The 17146-nt window shown below is 36.2% G+C and overlaps 1 protein-coding gene across 31 annotated transcripts in view; it reads right to left on the reverse strand.

Annotated features, from left to right (window-relative positions):
* The window catches only part of LOC134218479 (protein bric-a-brac 1-like), a 556397-nt gene that overhangs the window by 10336 nt on the left and 528915 nt on the right, over positions 1 to 17146 (reverse strand). For 30 of the 31 annotated variants that reach the window (XM_062697527.1, XM_062697525.1, XM_062697526.1 and 27 more), the window contains exons 4-5: positions 14082 to 14129; positions 3560 to 3604 (exon numbers count right to left, since the gene is read on the reverse strand). In XM_062697527.1, coding sequence (XP_062553511.1) covers positions 3560 to 3604; positions 14082 to 14129 — 93 coding nt within the window. The remainder of the gene's footprint in view (positions 1 to 3559; positions 3605 to 14081; positions 14130 to 17146) is intronic. The other variant, XM_062697528.1, reaches the window with a different exon arrangement.

Consider the following 17146-nt stretch of genomic DNA (forward strand, 5'->3'; position numbering starts at 1 on the left):
GAGACTCCGAATTAAATATTCAAGTGCACTCCGAAGCAAACTGTCGACGTATTCTGAAACAAATCTTCAAGGAATTCCGAAGCAAACCTCCGAATGATTCCAAAACAAATCTTCGAACGACTCCGGAGGAATTCCGAAGAAAATCAACGCGAGATTCTGAAGCGAATTCTCCATGGATTATGAAGGGTATTCCCTACATATTCCCAAGGGTATCCCTCAACGACACCAAAAGAAATCCAGTGTGAATACTTCTGGATTTCGATTGGAATACTTCGATGATTCTGAAAGCAATTCTTCTCGTATTCTGATTAGAATCGTTTTCGAACGCTGATGGGAATTGTGGAGTATAATATCATGCAGCTAGGCAAGCGGAAGTCTGTTGATAAACTGTCACTCCAGTCCGTGATGGTTGACTACACGTAAGAAAATTTAATGTTATTTATTATTAATATTTCTAATACTTTTTTGCCAAAGCAGGCGCTCAATGATATTTATGAGAAAAAACTTATACATCGCATTAACCACATACATTCCGAAACTTATACTTTTCATTAACTTAAGAATGTTATTAGCTTTTTGATATGGGATCATTCATTAGGTAGCATAATGAAGAGTATAAGTATTTTCGAATGGTTTTTTTTCCATAACATATAAGGTTATTTTTTACGTGTACATGTCTTTGATCGCTGGCGAAGTACCACGACTGCTTTGATTGATATTCTGATGACCCTCCGTTGTTGTTCATATCAAGCTTACTTTGATGCTTTCAAATCAATGAATCGCCCACTTTGAGCGTGCTTACAGCGGCACACTAGGAGTTAACTTTCTGAAATCAGTATGGCGAAAGGCATCTAAGGACAGATTTCTCAAAATTAAGCACTTTCATCGAAAAAATATTTGGTAGACGTAGTAGCGGATACCTTCCTACATAACCGGTACCAAATAGTTTTTGATGAAAAGTTCATAATTTTGAGAAAACCCGCGTTAGATGTCTTTCGCCATACAAATTTCTGGCTGTTAACTCATGGCTATTTGCGCATACACTATACTGCCTGGATGTGACAGCGGCGGGTAGAAAATCAGCCACTCCCAATATTTCATTAGCTATTGGCTTTCCATAAATTAACACCAAATGCAAATTCACTACCCCACAGGAATCTTTCTCAAAAATGATAAACAAGCTCATTTGTCTTCTACTCATTTCATTATAATATATGATAGGGTGAATATGGGAGATAACTCTTTTGTTTTCAAACTTTTTCAGAAATTTATTATGCTATATGTTGAAAATTGATATCACTGCTTACTAACTTTTCAAATCCTAGGGGAGGGAGCTAATTTTTTTTTCTAGGCCCCCTTATTTACGCCAATGGTAATACTGCTTGAAATGTTCTATCCTCCAAAATATTTCGAGTTGAAACTATGCTTTAATGATCTCAAATGAATATCAAGGGATTGAAATAGCTTTTCGGTTCATTAAATTTCGAAGAATGATTGAAATGTTCTATACTCCAAAGTATTTCGGATTCGAAACTATGCTTTTATGATCTCAAGGGATTGATGATGCTTTTTGATTCATAAAAAGTTCGAATAATGGTGTAAATGTCCAAAGTATTTCGGAGTCGAGATTAAGCGTATATGATCCTATATGATATGTATCTTAAAGGCTCGGTGATGCTTTTCCGTTCATAGAAAATTTCGAACAATGCTTAAAACGTTCAATCGTTCAATCCTCCAAAGTTTTTCGGAGTCGAAACTATGCTTGTATGATAGGATGACCAGATCATTTCGTTGAAAAAACGGGACAAACACACTTTCAATACGGGACAAATTAAATTTTTAAAATATCATTGTAGTTTTTACAAATAGATTTGTCGAAGAGTAACAATAGGAAAGAAATTCCGAAGAGTAACAATAGGAAAGAAAGTCACAGAAATAATTTTGGTTTGAGTAGTTGCTTAGAAACGTGTCAACATTCACGCACGAAACGACCTACCAATATGGAAAAAAGTATCTGAAAAAAATTCTCACCAGACAATTGCACGAATCGCCTTTTTTAAATTTTCCACCGAATTGTTGTATGTATACTATTTTTATAATTTATTTCCAGTGCTGATGTCTCGCGAATCCCTCTTCTTTGTATACAAGTTTGAAAAAATCAGTGGATTAGATCGACAAAAATCCACAAAATAAAAAAAAAAGTCGAGTCAAGTACGAGACACTGAAGACGACCTTACTGTTGAGGTCGAAATACGTATCTGTCAAGATACAATTAAGTAGTGGAATTAAATGGGATTGTACAAACTCGTCTTATGACAAGTGAAAAAAAAAAAAGATTTTATTTAATTATCTGTATGCAAATAGTTTGCGCATGACAATAAATGTCAAACTCAATCAATTTACGGTGATTTTAAATCGAAATTGATTCAAATGACACTACTATGTTGAAGGTAGTCACAGCTCCGAAATCTTGTCTACTATTTTTTTTTCCAAAGAGGTTTCATAACACGAGGTTTCACGAGGTTTCGTAACGGAAAATAAAGAATCTTGCCTCATTTTAAATACATGACGTCCAAAATGTCCTGACGCTTATTTTGTTCAACTGGTATATCAACTTTTATTTTTATTTAAAAAAATCCAGACCCAGGAGTGATGGAGCCTTTCTTGTGTGTTATAAAAATAGTTTTTTTGCCATAACTTTTGAGCCCATAGTCCGATATGACCAGTTTTCAATAGGAAACAATGTGACAGGATTCCGCATCGAAAACAATGTTTTCTTAAACCAATTTTCATATAAATTTCAAACGCGAAAGCCGGGACACAACCAATCGAGCCCATCTTTTGTATAGTTGATTGGGGTCCTAAAACGAGTTTTCTCATTGATATGGAAATGCTAATATCATCTTCCCATTTCCATATCATTGTAAATCGTTTAACTTCACGTAGAAGTAACACACACGAAATCATTAATTTAGTTTTCTCATGTTTGGATGCAGTTTACATTTTCCCATACTACTGCGCGCTACTCTAGTGCATATTGAATTATAAACTTGATTGTTCTTTTGACACTGACTTTTGACATTTGAAACTGATTTAAATATTGTATCTAGGGCGTGAGAGCAAATATACTTCTAAGGAAACAATTTATAATTAATTAATATTCCATTAATTTTGTCTACATAGATAATAGAATATTAGAAATCATCATCATAATTCGATAGCTGTATGAATGTTTTTAATTATTTTATTTTTTCCCATGAACATTTCCATACAAACATAAATCGTCTTTGCACACCCCTCCTAAATGTCCACCAAATCGACTGGACTTCTGACCGGATTCCCAATTTCTCAAAGGATGCTAAAAGAGATATGGGATTACTGATCATTTATGAAATTCGAACGGCCCTAGTGTCCTATTTAGGATTACGAATTTCGAGGTAGTGTACTATTTTTGCATTGTAATAGGGTTGTAGCGTAGAGCTAGTTTTGGATTTAGATTTAGGATATAGATACAGGACAAATGTTGTAATCAGATGAGAAAGAATAAAACAATAAATACCTTGTTTGGCTGCAAAAGCACTTCCATCGTCGGTAAATCGGTTTGCTAGAAGTATGAAAGAGCGATAAGGTTGATGGTTAATGGAATGCGTTTTGCCAATAATCAGTAATAACTTGAAACATTGGAGTAACATGTATTCAAGTTGGTTGTGTATCTCCCCATATTTATCGGGCAGTAAAGGATGAAGCTTCCAACCGAACCACTCGATAACCCTTATCGGATATAGGTGTTAATAATTAACCGTAAAGGATTACTTAATGACTTCATTGTCCATACGTTGATGGCCAGTGGACACCGTTTGTCCGACGGCTATCACAGGGAGCCATCAGTTGAAGGCAACTTATTATAAATTAACGGAGCGCCCATCTCGAGTCGTACATTCACCACCGAATATGCGGCAGTAATGATGGCAGGACGGATGAATCGTTTGTACTTTGCACGTGAAGGTTCCGCGTCATACCGCTCGCTTTTCCAGACGGACGAGGCACATGCAGCAGTAAATTATTCACACATGCATAAAGTTATAATTAACAGTCTATTAAATGTTTCAGCAAATTTCATAAATGAACTATCGCTATCGGTTCGGTGGGTAGGAAGATAGGTTCTACGGCAAAACCGCCACTACCACCACGGTGCTATCATCATCAACGGGAACTGGAAGGCTCCAACATACCAACCAACCCTACGAGGACGGTTCCGATGGTTTTCCATCGAGTGGTGGTGTGTAGCAGAGTAAAAGCGCATACTCTCAGGTATCTTCTCTTGCTTGACTTGCCGAACCGAACCTGGGTGATTTGTGCAATGTACGGTTCAGTAGACTGGCTCAAGAACTACAGGATGGTGGCCGTTTTAATTGGATCAGTTTGCCCTTGAATCATTCTAACTAGTGAGCAACGACTGTTACTGCGTGCCCTTTATAAAGTTATCCCCAGAATAGCGCTGAATCTAGGGTCGAATTATGGTCTGGAATATTTATATAATGTTATATCTCTAACACAACATAAATTGACAAATATCAGTTCTCAAGAATTTGAATTGAAATTTGTTTTACCCGGGTAGAAGCCGTGATATTGATAACAAAACATTGAAATATCATACGAGACGAGCCAGCCTCGGGCTGAAAGTCTCGATAATAAAGACAAAAAAAAAAAAATATCAGGTTTTGCCATTAATAAGAACTTATTAATATCTTGAGCCATTAGTTTGTTCTTGTTAATGGCAAAACCTGATATTTTTATGATATTTCGGTGCAAATTTTTGTTATTTTCGCTTGTTATTTTTACCCTTATTTCAAACAAGTTAATATCATGTTTTGTTATCAATATCACGTTTTACCGTTAATGAGCAATTAATTGAGCAACCGTTTTTTCTGCCATAAATAATAGTCTCAATAATTTTCAACTGATACAACCATTTTTTTCTGAAGAGATTATTCTTATTTAATTATAATATGGTAGGGGGAATGACGACTTTGGCAGGTTTTGTTCTATTATTGTCAGGGTTTTTTTTATGACTGATTATGCTCAAATTTGGCCTAAACATTCTTTGTATATCAAAGAATATTGTGGCCAAATTTCATAAAATTTGGTCGACAAAAACCCCCCTGACAATAATAGAACAAAACCTGCCAAAGCCGTCTTTTCCCCTATTATCGGATAAATGTTATCTTTAAGGAAGTTTTTTTGGAAGAAATGTTATTTTTGGGAAATTTTCATTTCAGGGAATTGCTCAATCCTGAAGCACCTTGTATGAAATAAAAAATGAAGAGTTTAAATTGTGCCTATCATTAATTGAAGGGGATTAGAAGCAAAGGGGTGTAAGTGACATTTTTGTCAAATTTGAGTTGACTATAGCAAAAAATGCTCTGGTTTTAGATCTTTGAGGTAATATGTTGATATTGTTTGTATACAAACGTTATTTGTAAAAAATATGAAAAATCAAAGAAAATTAGTAATTTTTTTATCTTCCATACGATTAGGGGACGAAAAAATATTGCAAATTTTTGCACCCGTTTTTCTTAAAACTAGGTTTTTGCCACTTACACCCCTTTGTGTTTGACCCCCTCAATTATGCCTAACGTCCGTTAATACTAACTCACAAAATTCCTAACTATAATATGCCTAACGTCGTGTACCCAACTGTTATAGCTTTGGGCATGATATCTGGAATTGCCCCAAGAATTCGTACTGCAATTAGTATGCTTAACTCATCCTAATGACTAAAGGACAAGATGGAAGCGTTTGACTCCACCTACTACTCCTACCTACTGTGAGGAAATCGGACTACCACGAAAGGAGTTCCTGGAGATCAAAGAGAAGCCGAAGAACAATTGTGCTTTACACTTAACGTGATAAGGTATGCGGCCATCCTGGGTTCCTCACAAGCATTCTCAGTTCTTCCACTATTGCAACAACACAAGGAAACTGCGGCAGCCAAAACTATCGAGCTTTCGGATTTTCTTGATGAGGAAAACATGGAACTCATCACTGGAACACATCCTAAAATGATGTCGCGATAAACGTTACAGTTTTGAGCTTCCATAGCAGGAGACTCGTTTGGCCACTGAGTCATCGAGGCCATCGGTGTCAAAGTAACTTATATTGTCGGTGTCAGCAATCTCATTACGGCTTACTGCCCAAACCAAGCCGGCCACGGATCATAGGGCGTCATTCGGAGGGATATCATCAAGCCGATCCTGTCGTTAACATTATAGCGACTTGGGCGGACTGGACACTTATCGGCACTGGCGGCGCCGGAGTTCTGTTAATGGTGGGACAACAGCATTCTTGGCGTAATTTGTTCATTTATAATATATTGCAAAATCTTAATTGCATTTTATCGTCTATAAATTGCTTAGTAATTTATTAAAACCGTCTCTAGAAATTCTTTGGAATGTTTTTCCAAAAACTTCCAATTTTTTCCACTCGTTCGAAAATTCTTTCAGGAATTCCTTCGAATGCCATCGGGAATTCCATTCTATCATGAATTTCTCCAGTAATTCCTCCGGATTCACATTCTAGGAAAACAGTTCATTGGAGATTTGTAACGAAATTACCGAAGGAACTCCAGAAGGAATTTCTGGCATTCTTAAATTTTTCCAAAAATTCTTCCGGAATTTCTTCCAAAAATATCACCAGAAAATCCAAAAATTCCTTTCGAAATTCCCCAGGGCGTCTCTTAGAAAACTCGATAAAGGAATTCCATGAAATTTTTTTTTCGGAAATTCTTTCAAGAATTATTTTAGAAATTTCTTCTTCTTGAAATGTTTGCAGGAATTACCCCGAGCAAAATCTGACATCATAATGAGGGCAAATAGAAAACATATTTTGATATCGACATCAAATTGAAATCATAATTTGTTTTCAAATCAGCAATTCCTCACCATCAAAACAAGTTATCAATTTGATCTCAAACTTTGCTCGGAATGGAAGCCTAGGGAATGAAATTTCTGATGGAATACCTGAAGAAACTTCTGAAATTATTGCTTAGGGAATTCAAGAAGGTAATTCTGGAGGAGTTTCTAAAAGAATTCATAGAATTCTTTATAAAGGAATATTAGAAAGAAAAAAACTCAATTTCTAAAGGTTTTTCTAGATTAATTTGCAGTGGATTTTTGTAATGAATCACTGGAGGATTTTCCGATGGATTACTTTGAGAAATTTACGATCGTATTCCTGAATGAATTTTTGAAGGTCATGCCTGAAAAAACTTGCTGGATGACTAACCAAATTAATTCCTGAGACTATTTTTCACGAAAAAAAATGTGTGGAGGATTTTCCGAACGATCTTTGGGATAAATTCATGGTCATGGAAAATTATCTGGATGAATACTCTAATAAATTTCTGAAGAAATTTCCGAAGCAACTCTAATTAAATTCCCAAAGTATTCTTAGGGAGAAGTATGATAATGACTGATTGTGACTGATTGAAATCTCGATATTTCCAGGTATTTGGTCATGCCAATGGTCATTCCAGATTCAAAACAGAGTTGATGACTGTCCGGATTTTCAAAGAATTTCCCGGAGAAATCGCTAAACACATTTCCGAAAGAATTCCTTCAGAAGTTCTTGACGGAGTTTTTGCAGGAGTATTGCCGGAGGTGCTCTTGTAGTATTTTTTTTCCTGTTACTACCAGATGTCGCTTTAGGACTTGCACGATAAACATGATGTTTTAGAGCAGACGCGGCCTCCAACATACTCAAGCCAGTGAAATTCTTAGGGTTCAGGTTCGGTGAGCTAGCTGGTCGCTCTGAGTCCAAAATGAACCCTGGAAAACCCTTAGTTGGGTTTTCTTCACTTGTGAGGCCGGCGTCTAATCCTGTCGTAAATCCCACCACCTAGTACTAAAATAACGACGTCCCAACGGTTCAACGACGTTTTGTCTAACTAGTTTTCAATAATTATTTTGTACTATATTATTATCACTCACAATTAACCAGTTCTATTGCCGGTTTTTTAATTCTTCTTTGGGATATTCCTCCAACAATTCGTTTAGAATTTTTTTTCGAAAATCTATTCAGGTTGCTCTTTGGAAATACCTTCAAGAAAATTTATTTGGAAATTCCTCCTAACTAATATGCGTTTAGCGAATCTTCCAGAAATTCTTTCGGAACTTCTCCAGTAATTATTTATAATATTCCTCCAGTATTCCTTTGAATATTTCTCCAGGGATTATTTTGGAAAATCTTACGAAAGGCCTTTGTAAATGTCTCCAGAAATTTCTTTAGTAAAACAAAATAAAATTTACTGATTATGGATCGACTGTACGTTTTAATTCAATTTATTGAACGGCTACTCAGTCTTGCCCTTATTACAGCGAGTTGGTTTTTATTTACCCGACACAATCCCCGTGTCGAAACGTCGGGTAAATAAAAAACTTGGTGTAATAAGTGCAAGACTGAGAAGCCGTTCAATAAATTAAAAAAAAAAAAAAACAATGTAAAATTCTATCCAAAATTCGGAAATTTTGTTGAAAGAATTTTTCCGGAAAATTATTGAAGAATGAAATAGGAAATTCTAATGGAATTTTCGGAAGGAAATTTCCAAAGGATTTCCGAGGAATTTCGAAAGAAATTTCTAAAGGAATGCTTGAAGGAATTTCCCAAAAAAAGATTCCTTTAAGAGTTTCTAAAGGATTTTTTCCAACTATTTGGAAGGCTCATTTACCGTTAAGCATTACGGAGCCGAAATCATGTTTTTTGTACAATTTTTCATGTAAATGAAGATTCTCGAATGAATGCTCAAAGGAAGTTTTGAAGGATTTTCAAAAGAGTCTCTGAAGGACTAAATAAATTTCTGGAATAGTTGCTTAAAACCCAGAGGTATGACCGATAAAAATCCTAAAAGAATTTTAGATAGAACTCATGAAGGCAAATCTGAAGAAATTCCTGAGGGGAGTTTTGAAGGAATTTCAAATCTGAGGAGACTTCTTTCAAAATTACTGAAAGAATTCCTAAAATATATTCCATATAAAGGTGTTTTGAAAGAAATTCCAGAAGAATTTATCTTAAAGGAATCTCTGAAGGTATTCCTGACACAATTTCCTAATTAAGGAATTTCCGAAGAATTTTTTAAATAATTCCTAAAAGAATTCGTTAAAGAGTTTCAGAAAGCGTGTTTTCAAATTATCTTACAAGTTTTTCTTTGAATTTTCGAAGAAATATTTTGAGGAATTTTTGGATATATGCTCAAAGTAATTTCCGGGAAATTTTTTGAATAAATCCCTGGAGGATATATCAAAAGAATTCTTGGAAGAATATCCAGAGAAATTCTTGCTTCTGCATTTAAGATTGTCGGAAATTCCTTCCGGATTTGATATGGAAATCCCGTTCGGAAATTTGTTTCACGCATTCTTTTATTTCCTTGGAAATACCTGTCCCGCGGAAATTCTTTCAGGAGTACATACGGAAATTGTTGACCTTCCGGGACTCTAAAAGTAACTAAAAAGTACAACACACTGAGTAAAAATGAGATATCTTTTAAATCAGATTCCCCAAAAAATGTTCTTTATCAATTGAGAAGATAATAAAAGTTATTCTATATAAGGCTCGGGAGATGTAACTAAATAAAAGGCTCAGGTGTACGAAGAAAAGTGCCCAATAATGAATTTTTCTTTTATTTCACTAACAATGCATTTCAAGGTATGGCGATTTTTTCTACACCTTTTTTTTGTTCGGGATGAACCATTGCGTCCATTTCATTGAACTTTTGTAGTATACTCGTGTCATTTGTTTAGTGCATGTCTTTCAGCTCCATTTCTATTGAGAAAAAATGAAGTAGTCGTTTTTTTATTCAGATATTTCTCAAGCTAAATGTAAGGCTCTTTAGATTGAGGTACCGCTATTCAAACCCTTAGAGAAATGGCAACAATAAGTGGGATAATACTGATTTTTACCATGCATCGGTACTGAAGTTCAAATATATTTTTTGCTTCTTATGAGTAACGAATTCGTTTTTGTACAGAGATCTGATTTCATTGCGTTTGGCATTTCTTAATCTCACCTTTACACAGCGCTCTAATCAGTCAGAGGGTTCAGCAGATCCACCAAATTCGTATCCGCTTCTTTCCAAATTAATCAGCGCTCTGGAGCTTGAAGATTCATGTCGACGGCTTCGAAACCAACTTAAGATTGAGTTACGTTTTTATAATTTACTCCAATGACTCCATTCAAAAGGAGCAAAAGATGGGTCATCTAAAAGTAAAATATAGTCGTTCCATACTCTTCCGACCATCACTCATAAGTATTAACAAGAATAGTAACAACTCGAGCACAGTGTGGTAGATCTTACTCTGTAATGCATCACGAAAGGTGTCTACCCAGCATTACAGGCTCCGTTAACTGCCTGGCTAATTGTTTCACCCTCCAGGACATTCATCTCCTCGGCACGGGTCGCCTGACACCTTGGGATTCGGGGTTAGGGCCGTATCTTACAATTTTTCTTTGAATTTTCGGAGAAATATCATGAGAAATTTCTGGATAAATGGTCGAAATAATTTCCGGGAGATTTTCTGATTAAATCACTGGAGGAAATATCGAAAGAATTCTTGGTAGACTATCCAGATAAATTCTTGCAGAAATTTAAGATTGTAGAAAATTCCTTCTGGATTTGATTTGTAAATTCCTTCGCGCATTCTTTTAGGAATTCCTTTGCATTTTTTTTTTGGAAATGCCTATGGAAAATCTTCCGGGGATTCCTTCAGGAGTACATACAGAAATTGTTTATTGATAGGGTAGATAAACTATAGGTGGCGAACTTTGTAAAACAAATAGATATAATAATTCAGTGGAATATTATACCTCTTCATATTTACCAATCATACAGACTCAGAAGCATCTATGAGATAACTAAAAATGTGCTTATTATAAATCATTGATTTCTGATGAAAAGTGCAACTGAAAATAACAGTCTCGATGCTACGACATTTTTTGTCCGATTGAAGAACAGGGCAAAATAAATGCCCGAAAACTGATCAATCCCACAAACTTATACCAATTTACGTAAAGGTGGCTAAATATAGCACAGCAAATTTGGTGATTTCAATTGGTTTTTTAGTTTTGAAAAACATGTTCATTCATTCGATTGAACAAATTTTTCTACCACAACATATTTTTTTTTTCACATTCATAAACATCAATTTTTTACTGTACGGCTCATAAAAAAATCTACTCTTCCACTTATTTTTGGTCGTTACGAAAAATATGCGCCAGATAGTTGCCCAAGAAAAACATAACTCCAGGAAAAAGTAACAGATATTTTGTAAAATTTAGCCGCCACGTGGTGGATTCTGACGATGAATGCTTTGAAAGCACGTGCTATTTGTACTGCGGATGAATTTTACAGATCTATGAGAGCCTTGGAAAATGATCACGAAAGTTGTCGTTTTGTTGCAAGATACAATATTTATCAAACCATTTTAAAAGTTTCTGGAAATTTGACTTCTTGACAGTTAGCTCACAGATTGACAGCTTGGCCCATAGTAAAATCAAGTTAGGGGTGTTCAATACGCGAAATTATTAGGTTTTTCGATATTGATTTAGAACAGTTACCGTGCACCAAAATTTATGAAATTTTGGATTTAGGCTCAGCTTTTATAATAGATTCAAAATTTGTAATAATCTCAATACCTTTAAAAAACCCAATTATCGCCACTGGCGAAATTACTTTGTCTGTTTTGAGAATTAAACATGTATTAATTTTCGCCACCGCTGCAATAATGCGTCATACATTCTAAGCTAAGCTAAGCCAAAAAATATGAGAGTGCAACAAGTGTTGCCTATACGCTCCGGTCTTTAATGGATTCAATATCCGCTCAAAACATTAGTTTCAATGGAGCAATAACGGGGTGGCGAATATTAGATCACGGGGGTGGCGAAAATTAAAAACATGTGGCGAAAATTAAATCAAAATACTTCCAACTCAAACGGCAAGTTTCTATGAAATAGGGATAATTTATCGTCATAATTAAACCAGAATTACTAGAAAATAATTAGTTTTATCTTATAATTCCGAAATCTACAGAATATTTAGAATGTTTTGCATTTTGCGACAATTTGTGTGACAAACGTGCGCTTAGGGTAGCGAAATATAGCGCTTCTACCCTACCTTTCCTAAATTCCTTTAGAAGAAATCCTTCGGAGTTTTCTTTAGGAATTCCTTAAGAAAGTTCATTTTTTTTTCGTAAATTCCTCTAGAGGTCATTTGGCCGAATATGACATTTAGCCTAGTAGAACATTTGGCCGAATGCGAAATTTGGCTAAATAAATCATTTGACGGCACATGTCATTTTCCCGAACTGTACATTTGGCTGAATAGGTCATTTGAAAAGTGAGAAATGAGGAGTGAGAAGTCAGACTCCAAAGTTAAAGCTATAGCTAAAAACATGCAAGAACATAAAAGTATATAAAAAATAATAATAAGAAAGAAACCCTTCGTTTGCAATTATTTTCAAAATCAACTAGTCATATTAACTTAGCAGTCAGCATCCATTCAAAAGCTCTTGTAACATTCATTGTAACCACCAAATTTACAATCGCAAATAGTCAAGTGTGCATCCAGTCTGTCCAGACCAGTCAACAGTACCAAAGCATGACATTGAAAAAAAAGGTGTGATTTGCGATCAGTTTTCAAAAAGGCATTAGGAAGGTCAGAACCAAGCCACATTCTGCTTAGCTGCCGCATGTCTTACCGGTAAAAATTTGGAAGGCCTTCTAGCTGCTCTTAACTCTTTATAACATTTAAAGAAGCTAATCCGCTAAGTATTGTATTTTTATGGGCGTACCTTCTTTCATCTACTGTCTAATTCTATTTTCTTTCTACGTCTCTTATGATTTCACTTTCTTACTTCTGTTTTATTTCTTCTTACATCTTCATTTACTGTTTCCCTTCGTTTTTATTTTTCACTTCGATATTTCAAATCCGTAAATCCTTTGCCATATACGCAAAGGAAATTACAAAAGAGTTGGAGTCTGTTGGACATTCCTATTCGAGTAACCGCTTTAATATTCCGCGAGTCAATATAGCGTATGCATCGTCACACAGCGCACAAAACCACACACAATTAAAAGATAGTGCCTTTTCCGAAACGGTGTACCCAAGAAGGTACGAGGCGAAAATCGGAAAACTTTCAAATTGTAGGTGCACGAGTTGAAGTAACCACTTTCTACGTCTACACCAATTCCAACCCGCCCCACCCCTCACATACGATTGTGTACTCAACATTTTTGTTTTAATTTTACACACACGTGAAATCACGACCCGCCCGGGAGCGTTCGGGAGGATCCCGGCTGGTGGTGGAGGTGCTACAACGGTAGCAATCGAATTTCCAAAGCTCATGCAAAAGTGCAATTTGTGCATGTTGTAAATGAAATTATGAAAAAGTAATGCTCCCACTAGGGCTTACTCCCCCAGGGAATGAGAAAGGGGGCAGGGGAGACAGATTGAATCGAAGAAAATCGATTGTTTTGCGAATGGGTCGCAGTAAAAAGGTGGGTCAGGTCAGGGGGTTATCCGCCGCATGGATGGTGTGGAATGTGTGCAGCTGTAGCTAAAAAGCAAACGTGTAAACTCCTCACATGTTGTTTTGTTCCTCCTATGGGTGTGCGCACAGTAGCTATTATGTGTAGTGGGAAACCCGCTGAATCGTACAAACCTTGTGTGCGGCTTTGAGGTTCGAGCGCAAAGAAAAACTTTAATTAAGTTGTTCAACTTTATTGTGGAGTGTGTACTCAGTGGATGGAAGCAGGAAAGTGACTCCGTTCCGAACCTTTTAGGATCGTTCCTTCGATCGTGTGGTTCGGGGTACTGTAAAGTGCATTCAATATTTAGAATATTCATTTTTGATTATTGAATTACTGTGCTATGACGCCGAAGACCATAATTTTATTCTCAATTGAACTTTGGCACGTTTTTGGGAAAGTTTACGATGGATGCTTCTTTGGTTTTTCACAAGAATGATTATTGTTGGAGTGAGAACATGGAAAAGGTGAAGTAATAATAATAAAAAGAAAGAAAAGTAAGTTACCGTAGGTTGTGGGCGGCGTACAGGCAGCCTCCTTCAGAAGTGTCGTGCCTGTAAAGTGAAGTAGAAAAGAAACTTGTTAGTAGGATGCATTTGTTTTGCTGATTCGGCATGGTGTCAAATGATAAATGAAGAAGAATATGTGCTTTTTTGTTCGAAGTCATCCAAAACATGAAAGCACTTGTAATACTTAAAATGCAGAGAATTTTACACCACTAATTGTTTACCTATTTGTTAAACAAATATGTAGGCAGCAGGAACTCCTACTCCTCCTCTCACCTATCCAAGGGCCTGAAAACCTCTTCTCTGGCCACTGCAAGTTATGGGTCTTGCTTGAGATGTGGTGGGGTTTGACAAAATGTGTGGAAAAGCAGCATGAACAAACCGCCTCGGTTTCGGCTCGCAGTGGGTGAATGATTACATCATCATTTCATCCCACAAGTACTTGTACATTGGAGATGAGTTCTAGTCCCAAGAAAACATCTTTTGGTTCTATGTGCAAGAACAGCTGATCTGGTCCTAAATGAATAGCAACTATGGGCGCCGTTAAACAAGCTCAAACTCAAGCTTTGATTACTAGGGTTTCAGCAAATAATAACTAAACCGAATAAAAACTAAACTATCAAATTTTCAGATTTCCGTTCATTTCCAATTTTAGCAGTAACCACTAGAATAGTCAAGTTAAAGGTATTGGATTTTTTTTGTTTTTTTGTTGTTCGGGATGAACTACTGCGTCCATTACATTGAACTTTTGTGGTACACCCGTGTCATTTGTAGAAGAAATGAAGCAGTCGTTTTTTATTCAGGTATTTCTCAAACTTAACGTGAGGCCTCTTCAGATTGAGGTACCGCTATCTAAACCCTTCGAGAGGTGACAACTCTCAAAGGCGCGCAGTTCAATCAGTTTCGACTTCAGCATAAAAGTAGGATAATACTGATTTTGACAATGCATCGGTACTGAACTTCAAAACATATTTTTGCTTCTTCTTATGAATTACGGATTCATTTTTGTACAGAGATCTGATTTCATTGCGTTTGGCATTTCGAAACTTCACTTTTACACAGAGCTCTAATCAGTCAGAGGGTTCAGCAGATCCACCAGATTCGTATCCGCTTCTTTCCTAATTAATCAGCGCTCTGGAGATTTATGTCGTCGGCTTCGAAACCAGCCTAAGATTCAGTTACGTTTTTATAATTTACTCCATTGACTCCATCCAAAAGGAGCAAAAGGTGAATCATCTAAAAGCAAATTACAGTCGTTCCATACTCTTCCGACCATCACTCATAAGTATCAACAATAATAGTAAGAACAGTAAGACCGATTAGAGCACAATGTGGTAGATCTTACTCCGTAATGCACCGCGCAAAGGTGTCTACCAAGCATTACAGGACTAGGTATAGGATAGAAAAAGAAACTGTATGGGAAGCCCATTTTCCAGTTCTAGCGATTGCTAGAACATGAGAAATATAGTGAAAGATACAAAATAGGAGAATGGAACGAGTCTGGGATTGAACCCACTACCTCCTGCGTATGAGGCAGAAGCGGTAGCCATAAGCCCGTTCATTTGTTGAAATTGTATTAAACAAAACATTTCAAAGAATATTCAATTGTACACATGTCGACTGGCATCAGTATTTGCAACTTTTAGCCTCTTTTTCCTAGAATTTAAACTGCTGAAGCTCTGAGAGGACTTCTTCTAGAAAATAATTTAAGAGTTTGAACAAATTTTCAACTTTATGAATAATGTTTATTTCTTTGAATTTTGATACAGGGATCAGTTCAACCTCAGGTCCAACCTTCCAAATGCAAGCTTAATTGTAATATGATAACAAACAAAAATTAATAGGGCATAACACTTAAAACTAGCACATCAAAATCCGATTGTAATGTACTAGAATACACTACTACAAAAGATATATTACAGCAATTCTCGCAATCTTCATAGATGTCGTAATAATGCTCCCCTATTGTAACAAGCTTCTATAGTGTAAAGTGTTGACTTCCGGTGCCCATTGTATATATAAAAGACAACATTCCCTATTAATAATTATTTGCGAGCGTCTTAGGGGAAAATGTTACACGGTTTAAAAAAAATCCAGCCAGCCTACTGGATGTGTACCGGGTCTATAAAAAAAGGTGTGGTGAGTGGCTTCTTAAACCTAAGACCATCTGAATCAGGGAACGTCGAACCTCGGACACCGGCAAATAACACGTTCGACGGAATTTAATACCCCCTGTGGCTGGGCATATTGTTCCAGGGAACTGTTGATCCTTTAACGTTCCGTATCTTCGTGGCATTGGAAGCCACTGACGCTGGTACGTATATTTGAAGAAATTTTATAAAAACATGTTTACTGTTCATAGTAACTCTTCTTGGAAAAATGAACACATGTGATTCTCTTATTACTTGTTTGTTTCCGTCCTAATGTCTTTATCACAAGTGTGATGGAGAATTAACTCCATCCACAAAAGTGCAAAACGAATTCACTTGATAATATGAATCATTGAATTTATGAAACATATCACATATCACATCTACCAACATTTTAAAAGATATTATCCTTTGCAAAGACGTTAGACGTAGAACCACATTTATGATTTCTCCTGATGAAGCCAACAAAAACTTGCCGAAACGTTGGGATAGATCTTTAACGGTCTGGTTTAATATCCAGATGGAAAATCCGAAACCTCGAAACTTAATACCTCTTTTTTAACACTTAATGTTGTAACCCCATATCATGTTTTAGGTGATCTCGATGCTGGCAACATATCTTTTTAAAGTAAAAAAGTAGACCAGACCGAGATCCTCCAAGAATTCCTTCGGAAGAATTCGTCCAGAAACTCCTCCAGGATTTTCTCCAGAAGCTTCACCAGGAATAATTTTTTTCTTTTAGAATTTGCTTCATGATTTCCTTCAGAAGTTCTTGTAGGAACTATTCCGGACGTTCTTCCGAAAATTCTTCCGCAAGTTCCACCAGAAATTAGTTGGAAAGTTCCTCCAAGAATTTTTCCCTGCATTCTTACATAAGTTTAATCAAAAAATTACTCCGGGAGTTTCTCAGGAAGC

The sequence above is a fragment of the Armigeres subalbatus genome, chromosome 2 (assembly GCF_024139115.2).
Source record: "Armigeres subalbatus isolate Guangzhou_Male chromosome 2, GZ_Asu_2, whole genome shotgun sequence".
NCBI classification, from domain to species: Eukaryota; Metazoa; Arthropoda; class Insecta; order Diptera; family Culicidae; genus Armigeres; species Armigeres subalbatus.